The 15,481-nt window shown below is 45.5% G+C and overlaps 1 protein-coding gene across 1 annotated transcript in view; it reads right to left on the bottom strand.

Annotated features, from left to right (window-relative positions):
* The window catches only part of LOC127428129 (interleukin-1 receptor accessory protein-like 1-B), a 456,537-nt gene that overhangs the window by 275,421 nt on the left and 165,635 nt on the right, over positions 1-15,481 (bottom strand). Inside the window, exons 3-4 of the mRNA XM_051676232.1 lie at positions 13,704-13,890; positions 7,047-7,200 (exon numbers count right to left, since the gene is read on the bottom strand). Coding sequence (XP_051532192.1) covers positions 7,047-7,200; positions 13,704-13,890 — 341 coding nt within the window. The remainder of the gene's footprint in view (positions 1-7,046; positions 7,201-13,703; positions 13,891-15,481) is intronic.

The following is a 15,481-nucleotide window of genomic DNA, read 5'->3' as shown; positions in this document are numbered from 1 at the left end:
AGCATTTTCTGAGGTTATTGTGTTACTGTGTATTATCTGCCTTTGATATTACTGCTGCTGATGATTGACCCCTGCCTGACTGTATTACTACGTTACTACGTTAATTATTATTAAAAGCTGCACATGGATCTCAACTCCGTTGACTTACCCTCACTTGCTTAAATGAGTGGCGTCCTGTTGCTCTGACCCCCATCATCAGCAAATGCTTTGAGAGACTAATAAGAGATTATATCTGCTCTGTGCTGCCTCCATCACTAGACCCATTGCAGTTTGCTTACCACAACAACCGCTCCACTGATGATGCCATTGCATCTACAATACACACTGCTCTCTCCCATCTGGAAAAAAGAACACTTATGTGAGAATGTTGTTTGTAGACTACAGCTCAGCATTCAACACCATTGTGCCCTCCAAGCTTGATGAGAAACTCCAGGCTCTGGGCTTAAACAGCTCGCTGTGCAGCTGGATCCTGGACTTCCTGTCAAGCAGACGCCAGGTGGTTAGAATGGGCAGCAACATCTCCTCATCACTGACCCTCAACACTGAAGCCCCGCAGGGCTGTGTTCTCAGCCCACTCCTGTATTCCCTGTACACACATAACTGTGTGGCAACACACAGCTCCAATGCCATCATTAAGTTTGCTGATGATACGATGGTGGTAGGTCTGATCACTGACAATGATGAAACAGCCTACAGAGAGGAGGTGCACACTCTGACACACTGGTGTCAGGAGCACAACATCTCCCTCAATGTCAGTAAGACAAAGGAGCTTGTGGTGGACTTCAGGAGAAGAGATGGAGAACACAGTCCCATCACCATCAATGGAGCACCAGTGGAGAGAGTCAGCAGCTTCAAGTTCCTGGGTGTCCACATCACTGAGGAACTCACATGGTCCATCCACACTGAAGCCGTTGTGAAGAAGGCTCATCAGCGCCTCTTCTTCCTGAGATGGCTGAGGAAGTTTGGAATGAACTGCCACATCCTCACACGGTTCTACACCTGCACTGTAGAGAGCATCCTGACTGGCTGCATCTCCGCCTGGTACGGCAATAGCACCGCCCACAACCGCAAAGCCCTGCAAAGGGTGGTGCGAACTGCCAGACACATCATCGGAGGTGGGCTTCCCTCCCTCCAGCACATATATACCAGGCGGTGTGTGAAAAAAGCTTGGAGGATCATCAGAGACTCCAGCTACTTGAGTCATGGGCTGTTCTTACTGCTACCATCAGGCAGGCGGTATCGCAGCATCAGGACCCACACCAGCCGAACTTCATGACAGCTTCTTCCCCCAAGCAATCAGACTTTTGAACTCTTGATCTCCCACGATCAATATACATTCAGCACTGCACTTTATTACTCTTATATCTCACACCGGACTGTCATAAATTATATTATTATATATTATATTCTCTCTTAACAACACACTGGCAACTTACTATCAACCGACAGCCTGAATGTCAATACAGTACAATACAACCTACTGTACATTTTATATATACTATATATTTTTTTTATTGTATAATGTGTATTCCATATTGTGTGTATTGTATACTGTACATTGAATGTTATTATTTGTATATTGTGTTATGTGTAATTATGTGTATATTAGACTTTAAATTGTGTTGTGTTAATCTGATGTTTATTGTAAATTGGTATATGTCTCATCACTGTCACGACTACTATGTTGCTCGGAACTGCACCCAAGAATTTCACACACTATTGCACTTGTGTATATGGTTGTGTGACAATAAAAGTGATTTGATTTATCATTACAGAAGACTTTGCCACAAACCGATCCAGCGGCTTTTTCCAACTAACCACTGAGGTCTCAGCTCCTTCATCAAACCCAGCAGCACATCCGGCCTCATCTAGAACAATTCACCGCACCATGGAGCTAGCAGCATTCTTTGTTCAATTAAGCCAGGCGGACTTATCAATAAGGGAGTACTCCCATTTCTTTTACACTGTTGCTGCCCACACTGGTTTTGATGATGCCGCTCTGAAATCAATATACAGAATTGGACTCACAACACGCCAGTGGAGGGAATTGCCGAAGACCGGAGATTACACTTGGGAGGAATATTTGAGGCTAGTACTCGACACACTCGCCACAGAGGATCCTCCTCTCACAGTCCCGGTTCCAGCTTCCTAGTCAGCCAAACCTCAGACTGCTCCATGCCATGTCACAGCCACATCTGAGTCTGCTCCATGCCATGTCACAGCCACACCTCAGCCTGCTCCATGCCATGTCACAGCAACACCTCAGCCTGTTCCATGCCGTGTCACAGCCAAACCTCAACTTGCTCCATGCCATGTCACATCCATGTCTGAATCTGCTCCATGCCATATCACAGCCACACCTCAGCCTGCTCCATGCCATGTCACAGCAATGCCTCAGCCTGCTCCATGCCATATCACAGCCACACCTCAGCCTGCTCCATGCCATGTCACAGCAATGCCTCAGCCTGTTCCATGCCGTGTCACAGCCAAACCTCAACTTGCTCCATGCCATGTCACATCCATGTCTGAATCTGCTCCATGCCATATCACAGCCACACCTCAGCCTGCTCCATGCCATGTCACAGCAATGCCTCAGCCTGCTCCATGCCATATCACAGCCACACCTCAGCCTGCTCCATGCCATGTCACAGCAATGCCTCAGCCTGCTCCATGCCATGTCACAGCCAAACTTCAACCTGCTCCATGCCAGATCACATCCACATCTGAGTCTGCTCCACGCCATGTCACAGCCACGTCTGAGTCTACTCCACACCATGTCACAGCCACGTCTGAATCTGCCCCATGCCATGTCTCAGCCACGTCTGAGTCTGTTCCATGCCATGTCACAGTCAGATCTGAGTCAGCTCCACGCCATGTCACAGTCCAGCCTTCTGTGACTCATTTCTCCAAGCATTCCGCGGCCCTGGTCTTGAGGTCCTTCATGGTCCTTATCTCCAAGTTGTATTATCCACCACTGATATTGGTGCTGAGGGCCACAAAAGCCCTTTCCCACAAATTGTCAGCGCCCATGCCTGCCACGGCCAACGAGCCGACGCCTACGCCTGCCACGGTCAAAGAGCCAATGCCCACGTCTTCCACGTCTGCCACGTCCAACGCCCACGCCTGCCACGGCCAACGCCCATGCCTGCCAAGGCCAATGAGTCAATGGCCATGCCTGCCACGGCCAATGAACTGGAAGCCTCGCTGTCACAGAGCCAGCATTGCCAGCCTTGTCTGTCCCAGAGCCTGCGTTGCCAGACTCGTCCATCCCAGAGCCTGTGTTGCCAGGCTCATCTGTCCCAGAGCCTGAGTTGTCAGCCTTGTCTGTCCCAGAGCCTGCACCGCCAACTTCAGCCTCACGGAGGAGGAGGTGAAAGGCTTTCATTTCCAAGTCTCTGCCCAGGTACACGACCACAGAGGTCATTTCCAAATCTCTGCCAGTGTTCACGACCACAGAGGTTGTCTCCAAGTCTCTGCCCACGTACATGACCACAGAGGTCATTTCCAAGTCTCTACCAGTGTTCACGACCAAAGAGGTCGTTTCCAAGTCTCTGCCAGTGTTCACGACCACAGAGGTCGTTCCCGAGACTATGTCCATGCCTACAACCACAGAGGTCATTCCCGAGACTATGCCCATGCCCACAACCACAGAGGTCATACCCGAGTCTCTGTCTACGCCCACAACCACAGAGGTCCTTCCCGAGTCTCAGTCCATGCCCATGACTACAGAGGCTGCTCCCGAGACTCTGTCCATGCCCACGACCACAGAGGTCGCTCCCGAGACTCTGTTCATGCCCACGACCACAGAGGTCACTCCTGAGACTCTGTTCATGTTCACGACCACTGAGGTTATTTCCCAGTCATCCTGGACTCTTAGCCTCGAGCCTGCCATGGCTCTGCCTTCTACAACTTTGCCCCTCGAGCCTGCAACAGCTCCGCCTTCCATGGCACCACTCCTCGAACTTCCCATGGCTCTACCTTCTATGGCTTTGCCCTTCGAGCCTGTCACAGCTCTGCCTTCTATGGCTTCGCCCCTCGAGTCTGCCATGGCTCCGCCTTACAGGGTTCCAGTCTCTAGTCTGTGGTCTCCACCCATTCTGTCATGAATCCTGCCTTTGTTGTTCCTCCCGCTCACCAGCAGAGGGCTCCATCACCTGGGGTTTGACTTTACCTCTCTGGACTCCATTTCCCATAATCCCCATACCTATCAATGATTACCTGTTCACCTGTTTCCAATTCACTCAGCTATTTTAGTCTCACTCTCACTCGCTGTTATTGCCAAGTCTTGTTTTGCCCTGGCTGACAATTCTGAGTGCTTTCTGAGGTTATTGTATTATTCGCGTATTATCCTGGACTGTTTCACCCTGTTTTTGATCCGTTGCTGCCTGCCTACCATTATTGCCTTGTTTACTTGGAAATAACCTGTGATTGTCTGCTGCCTGCTCAGACCTCTTGCCTGTTTATTGTATACCCCTCTGGACTGCCTTTGATATTACTGCTGCTGATGATTGACCCCTGCCTGTCTGTATTACTACGTTTATTATTATTAAAAGCTGCACATGGATCTCAACTCCATTGACTTATCATTACAGATATTGAGAATAATTTGCATTGTATGAAATGAAAGAGCAGAGCATTAATCCACTGTGAAGTGCATATTACATGTAGACTATATATTTATATAATTAAAACACAGCATTTGTGCTTTAAAAATCACACTGGGCTATATAGCGAACTGTTTATCTGGACAAGTATAGCTTCCAAAACACACGTCAATATAAAGCTCATGTCAAAAAAAAAAAAAAAAAAAAAAAAGAAAAGAAAAGAAAAAGATAAGAAAGAAAAAGAAAAAGCATGATTCAAAATAAAAGCTAGATGCCTGAAATTGAAGAAATTGCAACAGAAATATATTACAAATTTATAGTGTTATGGAATGTTTTGTGTGTAACATTTTTGGAGTCTTCTGTCTGTGTTTCTGTGTATGTGTCTCTTTCTGATTGGCTCCTACACCTGAATTGATGCCTGCTCCTGATTGGTCCAGCTGGATCTTAGAGTCCAATAAAAGCCATGCCACCACCACTTATGTTTGCTTTTCCACCTGACAGCTCACTGCTTTTGCATTTGCAGAGATTACTGTTCTTATTGCCAATTGTTATTTTTTTGTTTTTTTTTGTTTTTTGTGTGTGTGTGTGTGTTTGTGTTTGACCTGTGACTGTTCTAGTTGTGACTTTGGATTGTATATTTGAACTTTGCTGACTGGAAATATGTTTGTAAATATATCATGCAAATACTTGTAAATAGATGCTAAATTTAGGAAGTAGGGAGACCGATGGCATTTTTGTTTATTGTAAATCTGTTTTCTTTGTTTATTTGGCTAGGGAGCTATGGTAATCAATGTATTTTCTTTTACTTATTGTTTGTTTCGGTCAGTAAGAAGATGGGGAACTTGGGGTTTTGTTTTGTATTTTGGCCTTGTTAGCTCATTAAGTTTAACATTTTTTCTCTCAATAAATGTACCCTTATCATTCACTAAAGTCTCACAAAGATTTTCTCTTGCGACCTGACCCTAAATGGGTCATAACAATAGTAAAATGTATTATTCACTCTATTAGAAATAACAATAATAAATAAATACAAATAAGCAATTGCTGTAGAAGCTGTTGTACTGAATAAAAGTTTGGTCAAAAAACATTGCGATGGTATGTTGAAAAGAAATTGTTCTGATTTCATTTGTTAAAGGTTTTGGAATTAATTTGATTGGCTACCATGTTGATGATTTAAATTAAATTAAACTTGAAAACATGCAATTTGAGAAAAAAAAGAAAAAAAAAAAGGAAAACATTTGATTTGTGAAAAAAACAAACAAATAGATTTTGTGACAGCCCTAGTAGCATGTGTGTTCACTTTAACCTGAAATGATGATTGAACACGTCCTTTATTAGTCACTGATGACTGTCGGTGGAAGAGCAATTCACACTCGTAACAGTGTTTCCAGCTCTGAACAAGCTCTTCCAGAGCATTTAAAGATGAGAGACAAACTGAAGGTCACGCAGACGCTGCATCACGCACAGGATCAGATCTGCAGCCGTTACACTGCCAAAGCGATTATAAAACTGACAGTGAAGTGAAGCTGCTGTGATGTCATCACTGACACTAATCTATTCAGTACACACACTCAGTGAGAATGCATTATGGGTTATTCACAACAGGGCTGTGTTTCCCAAAAGGAAACGATCAACTTAGGCTTGCGACGCTTTTGGGAAACACAGCCCTGACCTGCTGAAAGAAAAAAGCTTAAACCAGCCTGAGTTATTTCTTTCTGATTTTAGCTGGTTTAAGCTGGTCCAGATAAAAAAGACAACCTTTCTAAGACAATCTAACCAGATTGACCAGCTAACGTCCTGGTTACTTTCGTAACCTCCATTCCCTGATGAAGGGAACGAGACGTTGTGTCGATGTAGTGACACACTTGGGAGCCCCAAACACCTCTGCTTTTTTTGAAAAAAGGCCAATGAGAATTGGCGAGTGGAATTCGCATGCCACTCCCCCGGACATACGGGTATAAAAGGAACTGATATGCAACCAATCCTTCAGGTTTTGTGCTGAGGAGCCGAGACCAGGTCGCCCCCAGGGGCGTTCTCTGCACTCCACGGGTGCAGAGGGGAAGAAGCCGCTGAAATGCGCCGTAGAATCCAGCAGATGAGGTGAATAGAACCACTCGACTCCGAAGAGAAAATCTGAATGAGTGGTTGCATACCAGCTCCTTTTATACCCATATGTCCGGGGGAGTGGCATGCAAATTCCACTCGCCAATTCTCATTGGCCTTTTTTCAAAAAAGCAGAGGTGTTTGGGGCTCCCAAGAGTGACCCCTAGTGTCACTACATCGACACAACGTCGAGTGAGTGACAGATAGGGAACCACCTTAAACAGGTCTATCAGCAGGGGCACACGTCTAAAAAAAAACAGTCAATATGTTTCACATTAAGACTCAATAAAGAAAAAAATCAATCACAGTTGTCAGTAGGTTTTGAAGAGTTCGTCTTACCTGTGACGGAGAGTTCAGTTGTCCTCCTCACCACAAAAGTCCCAAACTGTAATTCACAGGTGTAATTCCCATAGTCATCTTCACGCACGTCATTAATGGAGAGTAAATCTGCTTTTCTGATGATGCTTTGCCTCCACTGTTTTGGCCGGCATTCCTACATACATAAATACACATGCTGTAATATGTGTGTACACATTTTATTGTAATGAAATGTTAATAAATTGACTTAAAGTGGGCGGATTTCAATGTTGTCAACAAACTGCTGCATACAAATTTCATATTGACAGTGTTTTGACAACAGCTGTAATTTCAGACGTGAATTGTGGCCTTGGCAGAGTATGCCAAAATGCCTGTCAATCAAATATTTAGCACTTATTCATTTCCATGTTGAGTAGATGAGTTCATTTTCAAGTCAGTGAACATTGAGATTATGATGTATGAATTATAAAATGAGCAGCATGTGTTTGTGTTGAAGTCCTGGAACCTTCTGGATGAACAGAATTAAAGGTTTGCATTGATAAAAAGGTTTACTGCACACATGAGCAGAGTAATTATCCATCATTTAATTCAGTTCAGCTGGAAACTAAAAAAGAGCTGCAGATGTTTAATTTAACACTCGTCTAATAATGAATCGATGTGAATTCTGTCTTGACTCGTCTGATGGACTGCGTGACACTTTCTCTTCTTTCTTTCTCTTATTCTCTTGTTCTGTTTTGCCTCAGGATATGTAGGACCAATATAAATTTCATCCCATATGCCAAAGAAATATATTCTTTTTGAACAAAATATATGTGAATCATACTGTGAATATAGTTCCCTATCTGTCACTCACTCAATGTTGTGTCGATGTAGTGACACTAGGGGTCACTCTTGGGAGCCAGAGACACCTCAGGTTTTTGATAAAAGGCCAATCAAAATTGGCGAGTGGTATTTGCATGCCACTCCCCCGGACATACGGGTATAAAAGGAGCTGGTATGCAACCACTCATTCAGATTTTCTCTTCGTAGCTGAATGGTCATGCTCATTGAGCTGAATCCTACTGTTCATTCACCTCAGCTGGATCTGACGGCACATTTCAGCGGCTTCTCCCTCCTCTGCACTGGTGCACTGCAGAGAACGCCCCTGGGTGCTTCGGCAGAAAAACATGAGAGTATATTTTCTGAAAGAGATTTTTTCTCCTCTAAAAGAGTATATATTTCTCTAAAAGTGCAGCACACATGGAACGTCTTTTTAAAGACGTGTCTTTTTAAAGATGCCTTTCCGATTGTGTGTTATTCCTGGTTGCGGTCGTTATCTCTCAACTTCGGATGGTCATGATCATGTCATTCGTGTCTGGGTGCGACCCACACGTAGGCGGCGTTTGTGGATGGTTCATGATCTCATTGTGAGAACATGACCATGGCAACGTTGCGGTCGCGGCTTGCTTTCGTAAGAAAGCAAGCCACCCCAGCGGCTCCTCACCTCGGTCCTTCTACCTACAGGTATGAGGCCAGCGCGGCTAGCACTGGGGGTGATTTGGGGACCCCAATGGGATCGTCTCCACCGGGTATCCCCCCATGGACCTCCCATTCCCCAGCACGCTCGTCTGCCCCAATAGGTCTTCCGGATGAGTTCGCCGGCTCGACTCATGGCAAGTCTGGCTTCTTGTTTGGAGCCCGCGAAGATGATGAGCTCTTGAGCGCAGTATCGGAGAGCGGGCTTGTCCAGTCAGATGCAGAAGCCTCAGCTGGGCTTCCCCCTTTGGGGATGATTGCCCAATCACAGGCCGATGCCGAAATGACAGACATGCTTTCCCGGGCGTGCTCAAATCAGCCACGCCCCACTCCAGTGCCATTCTTCCAGGAAGTGCACGAGGAGCTGACGAAATCGTGGGAGGCACCTTTTACTGCCCGGCCCGATTCCGCAGTTCCCCCACTCTCACTACCCTCGATGGCGGGGTGGCCAGGGGCTATACGGCGATTCCCCCGGTGGATAAGCCACCTGGCGCAGATGCCCTAAGCTCCCGTCCAAGCCCTGTAGGCTCACGTCGTCCCTGACGGCTAAAGCCTACAGTGCTGCTGGATAAGCCACCTCTGCCCTGCACACCATGGCTCTCCTGTAAGGCATTGAAAGAATTGCACGAGGGTAGTTCCACCCCAGATTTGATGCAGGAACTGCGCTCGGTGACCGACCTCGCTCTCCGAGTGACGAAGGTCACGGCGTGCTCTCTCGGGCGGACGATGGCCACACTAGTGGTCCAGGAGTGCCACCTTTGGCTCAACCTGGTCAAGATGGGTGAGGCCGACAAGATATGGTTCCTTGCTGGCCCCATTTCCCAGGATGGCCTATTCGGCCACCCCGCTCGGGTTGATGCATATGAGGCCGCTTCAGCACTGGCTCCAGACTCGAGTCCCGAGATGGGCATGGCGCCACTGGACACATCGAATGGTCATCATGCCGGTCTGTCACTGTCTTTTCAGCCCTTGGACCGACCTCTCGTTTCTACGGGCAGGTGTTCCTCTAGAACTGGTCTCCAGGCACGTCGTGGTCACGACATATGCCTCCAAAACGGGCTGGGGCGCTGTTTGCAACGGGCACACAGCCGCCGCCTCTGGACGGGTCTGCGACTGCATTGGCACATCAACTGCCTCAAGTTGTTGGCAATTCTGCTCGCCCTGCGGAGGTTCTGGCCGTTGATCCAAGCACATGTTAGTTCGGACAGACAACACGGCAACGGTAGCATATGTCAAGGCAGTCTGCGCTCTTGTTGTATGTCACAACACGCCCGCCGTCTCCACCTCTGGAGTCAGCAGAACTTCAATTCGCTGCGAGCCACTCACATCCCGGGCAACCTCAACACTACAGCGGACGCGCTGTCATGGCAGGTTACCCTCAGAGGAGAGTGGAGACTCCACCCTCAGGTGGTCCAGCTGATTTGGAGTCGATTCGGATGAGCACAGGTGGACCTGTTCGCCTCCCAAGAATCCTCCCACTGCCTTCTCTGGTACACCCTCACAGAGGCTCCCCTCGGCATAGATGCGCTGGCACACAGCTGGCCCATTGGCCTACGCAAATATGCATTTCCCCCAGTGAACCTGCTTGCACAGACCCTGAAGAAGTACGTTGCCTCCATAGCAGCACACCATGACGCAGTCGATGGTAAGTCCTTAGGGAAGCACGACCTGATCATCAGGTTCCTAAGAGGCACCAGGAGGCTAAATCCCTCCAGATTGTGCCTCCTTCCCTCATGGGACCTCACTGTAGTTCTTCAGGGTCTACAGAGGGCCCCTTTTGAGCCTTTGCAGTCAGCCGAGCTTAAGGCTAGGGCCCCCTCTACGAGGCGCCTGTATGCCTTTAAGAGGTGTCTGTTCACTAAATGGTGTTCTTCCCGACACGAAGACACCCAGAGATGCGCAGTCGGATCAGTGCTTTCCTTCCTGCAGGAGAGGTTGGAAGGGAGGCTTTCCCCTTCCACCTTGAAGGTGTACATTGCCGCCATAGCAGCACACCATGACGCAGTCAGCGGTAAGTCCTTAGGGAAGCATGACCTGATCATCAGGTTCCTAAGAGATGCCAGGAGGCTGAATCCCTCCAGACCGTGCCTCGTTCCCTCATGGGACCTCTCTGTAGTTCTTCAGGGTCTACAGAGGGCCCCCTTTGAGCCTTTGCAGTCAGCCGAGCTTAAGGCTAGGGCCCCCTCTACGAGGCGCCTGTATGCCTATAAGTGGCGTCTGTTCACTAAATGGTGTTCTTCCCGACGCGAAGACCCCCAGAGATGTGCAGTCGGATCAGTGCTTTCCTTCCTGCAGGAGAGGTTGGATGGGAGGCTTTCCCCTTCCATCTTGAAGGTGTACGTTGCTGCCATAGCAGCACACCTTGATGCAGTCGGTGGTAAGTCCTTAGGGAAGCACGACCTGAACATCAGGTTCCTAAGAGGCGCCAGGAGGCTGAATCCCTCCAGACCCCACCTCGTTCCCTCATGGGACCTCTCTGTAGTTCTTCAGGGTCTACAGAGAGCCCCATTTGAGCCTTTGCAGTCAGCCGAGCTTAAGGCACTCTCCTTGAAGACTGCCCTCCTGACTGCGCTCACTTCCATCAAGAGGGTAGGTGACCTGCAAGCGTTCTCTGTCAGCGAAATGTGCCTGGAGTTCGGTCCAGGTTACTCTCACATGATCCTGAGACTCTGACCGGGCTATGTGCCCAAGGTTCCCACCACCCCTTTGAGGGACCAGGTGGTGAACCTGCAAGCGCTGCCCCAGGAGGAGGCAGACCCAGCCCTGTCATTGCTGTGTCCGGTGCGCACTTTACGCATCTATTTGGATTGCACACAGAGCTTTAGAATCTCTGAGCAGCTCTTTGTCTGCTTTGGTGCACAGCGGAAAGGAAACACTGTCTCCAAGCAGAGGATCGCCCACTGGCTCATTGACGCCATAACTATGGCATATCTCGCCCAGGACATGCTGCCCCCAGTAGGGCTATGAGCCCATTCTACCAGGGGTGTAGCGGCTTCCTGGGCCCTGGCCAGAGGTGCCTCTCTAACAGACATTTGCAGAGCAGCGGGCTGGGCAACACCCAACACCTTTGCAAGGTTCTACAACCTCCGGGTGGAACCGGTTTCGTCCCAGGTAGTGGTACGCAACACAAGTGGATAAGACCGGGATAGCCGGCCGGGTGTATTGCTTGCACATAGCGCCTTCCACCTCCTTTTGAGCTGAAGATGTGCGCCATTAATTCCCAGTAGTGTTCACAAGTTTGTTCCCTGGTTGACTTCCTCCGAGCCCTGTGGCAGTCGAGTTTTCTGAGAGATTCGCTGCCAGCCCAGTACACGTGCTAACTAAGAGTCCTGTTCTGGGGTAGGTGCTCTGCATCTGGCGGTTCCCTGTAAGGCTAACCCCATGCGATATATATCTTCCGCTAATTTGTTTCCTTGTTTGCAAACTGCGTCTTCCTTGGGCAAAGCCCTTCTGCCCCAGTCTCCATGTTTGTAGTAACTCCTCCCCCATTGGGCAGGATCTACCTTGAAGTCTCTCCACATGGTTGGAAAGACCATGTGATGTATCCTTCCACTTAAATATCCCCCCCTCTCTTTGGGTGAGGTGTGGTCTCCGCTGTGTCTTCCCCTTGGGAATGACACTACCCGACTAGACCTGGCGGCCCAGTCGGATAATCCCCCTTCTTTTTTAGGGAGTGGAAAAAAGAGAAGGGGAAAAGAGGCCCCGGTTGTGTTAAGCATGTCTCTATCTCTTGGGTAGTCGACTTGTCCCCAAAAAGGGCCGTTCGACACTCATAACTATGTTGGGGGAGGTTACGTGTCGACCTGGTGTGCTGGCTATGAGGCACACAGTAGTCTGCCCACCACACACCGCCAGTTCACGTAACACAGTTCAGCCAATTGTGGCGTTTCGTATAGGGACCCCTAGTGTCACTGCATCGACACAACGTCGAGTGAGTGACAGATAGGGAACGTCACGGTTACTTGTGTAACCTCCGTTCCCTGATGGAGGGAACGAGAAGTTGTGTCCCTCCTGCCACAATGCTGAACTACCCGCTGAAATGGCTGGACCTTATATCGGCTCCTCAGCATAAAACTTGAATGAGTGGTTGCATACCAGCTCCTTTTATATCCATATATCCGGGGGAGTGGCATGCAAATACCACTCGCCAATTTTCATTGGCCTTTTATCAAAGACCAGAGGTGTCTCAGGCTCCCAAGAGTGACCCCTAGTGTCACTACATTGACACAACGTCTCGTTCCCTCCATCAGGGAACGGAGGTTACACAAGTAACCATGACGTTTTAAATAGTGTGGTTTTAAGAATTTTCCAATTTGTCAGAAACTTCAGAATTATAAATATATTGCACCATGTACAGGGAAAGGAAAACACATTTCTGATATTAAAATGCATTTTAGAGAAACATCTAAAGTGTTACAGTATTTTAGAAGGCTGTAACAGAAGCAAGAGGGGAAAAGGCAACTATTTTCCAAACTTGTAATGTATCTTTTAACATATTTTGGACTTATTTTAATTTTAAAATCTATAAAATATGGGTAAAAATTTCATTAGTAAAAAAAAAAAAAAAAAAAACTTCGGGATCTTTTTCACTCTTTCACTAGTTTTAATTGTCAAAATATCAGTTTCATAAAATAAAATAATTAAAAAAAAAAAATAATATATATATATATATATATATATATATATAAACAATCAGCTCACACACCTCTCATCCCTAACCCACAATGAATATTTAAAGGCTTTCTGTTTATTTAACTCTTTTTTTAGATGAGTTTTAAACGTAATAATTTGTATTTTTATAATGTATTTTCATAGTTTAATACTGAAAGTCTGGGTCTAGGACATGAATAAAACAATCAAATCTAGACATAAAAGACATTTGAAAAGTACCATAAATAAATGGTGAAGTCCTGGTGAAAAGTTTCAAAATCAACCCCTGGGACCTAAAGTTGAAGAATAAATATCTAAAAAATATATATACAGTATATATGGAAAGTATCCCAGTAAATTATCGATTGAAAAAATTATTATGAAAGTGTGTTAATCAATAAAATGTGACTGAATAATATGAAAAATGCTAAATAACTCATCAACTGAATAATAATTTACTTTACACTGACCATCAGTAAATAAAATCAACATTACTAGAGAAAATGATGCTACCTTGTACCAGGTGATGTCTGGCTCTTTTCCCAGCTGTATGTAATCATCAATGTCTGGACACAGAATGTCTTTGCTTTTACTCAACTCGGCTTTCTCAGAGTATCTCATCTTGGAGTTGTAACAGGGACTCGTGTCATTCTCCGCCACTGTGAGAGACATCGACACTTTCATACAGTACGTCGAATTCCTGCAAAACACACAAGAACAACATTATCAACACAACCCAGTAAATACTGGGACTTTAGTCACACTAAAAAAGGGAATTATATTTTATTTCTACTCTTTCATTTACATTACGGCTTGCTTAACCTCTCAAATATTCCCTTTATTGTTGAAATGAATCTTTACATGACTGATAAATGCTCAGTTTAAGGGTCCATTCACATTTTGACATCATTCTCAGCTATTGTTTCTTTGTTCGTCTTTGGTTCAGGACATGTGAAATCAGCAGAAATACGAGTGCCGGAGCAGCAACCCATTTTTCAAGTTTGTTCGAATGCCGCCTTCAGAGGACGCCTCTTACCGCCACAATTGGATTTATTGGAAAACAACTCCCCGAACACCAGAAACAAACACAATGCAGAACTGAGAGAGACCAAATGTGCTGACTCGAACAACAGCAAATGAAACAACAGAATGAAAACAAAGGAATAAAATCCTTCTACAACACAGATTTTACCATGTTATCCTCTGCTTTATTCTTAAAAACTATTATTCCTTCTATGTGGTTTGACCTGCTGTTGAAGTAATGCTACACAGTTATCATAGCACTCAAAGAAGTCTTTAATTTACATACAAGATGTTTTGGTAAATGATTAGACATGAGTATATAAAAGAGTCTAGACATGAGTATATAAAAGAGTCTAGACATGAGTATATAATGACACTGTTGTTACATTCTAAAGTAGCGGTTCTCAACTAAAAAAAGTGTGTCTCAGCTCGATTCTCATCATAGAAAGCAAGAAAAACAATGCTGAATACAAATAATACAAATCAGCTAACCATATAATCATGCATAATTATGATAGCCAAATCAATCGTCAGAAATCACTCCATTTCTTTTGTTGTTGATGTCAAAGGTTGTGTGTTCAGTCAAACACAAATTCATCTGTCACTTGGTAGAAGCTCGTCAGATTAGACAGATGTCAACATGGACACCAAAACTTTCCTGTTCAGTCTGTCATGTTCATAATTTTCCATATTATGGGCCCTGTACAATTCAAGGTAATATTTATATATTTACATTTTTGATTTTTAATGACATTTTTAATAACTTTTAATAACTTTATTTTTATAGCACCTTTTAGAAATTTAGAACAAAGTGCTTCAAAAACATAAAAAAAAAAAAAAAAACACTCAGTAAAACAAAAGATAAAAACAAAAATTCACAAAGTAGTAAAAGCAAGTTGATACAAATGAGTTTTTAAATGAGAATTAAAAACAGACACAGATTCAGCAGATCTAATATCCCTGGACAGGCTGTTCCATAATCGGGGGACATTCACTACAAACACACTATCACCTTTAGTTTTACATCTGAATCTTTGAACAGCCAAACGTTTACGACAAGAAGATCTAAAGGGGATAATTGTTTCATAAAGTTTTAAAAGTTTTGCTAAATAATCTGGCACCAAACCATGTAATGACTTATAAGTAATTAATAAAATCTTAAAATCAACCCTAAAATGAATTCGTAACCAATGCAAAGAAAACTGCTAAAATTGGAGTAATATGATTAAAAGATCTTGGTCATGTCATAAGTCTAGTTGCAGCATTTT

The sequence above is a fragment of the Myxocyprinus asiaticus genome, chromosome 37 (assembly GCF_019703515.2).
Source record: "Myxocyprinus asiaticus isolate MX2 ecotype Aquarium Trade chromosome 37, UBuf_Myxa_2, whole genome shotgun sequence".
Taxonomy (NCBI): Eukaryota; Metazoa; Chordata; class Actinopteri; order Cypriniformes; family Catostomidae; genus Myxocyprinus; species Myxocyprinus asiaticus.
The sequence above is the reverse complement of the archived record's forward strand: the minus strand, read 5'-3'. Positions and strand labels throughout refer to the sequence as shown.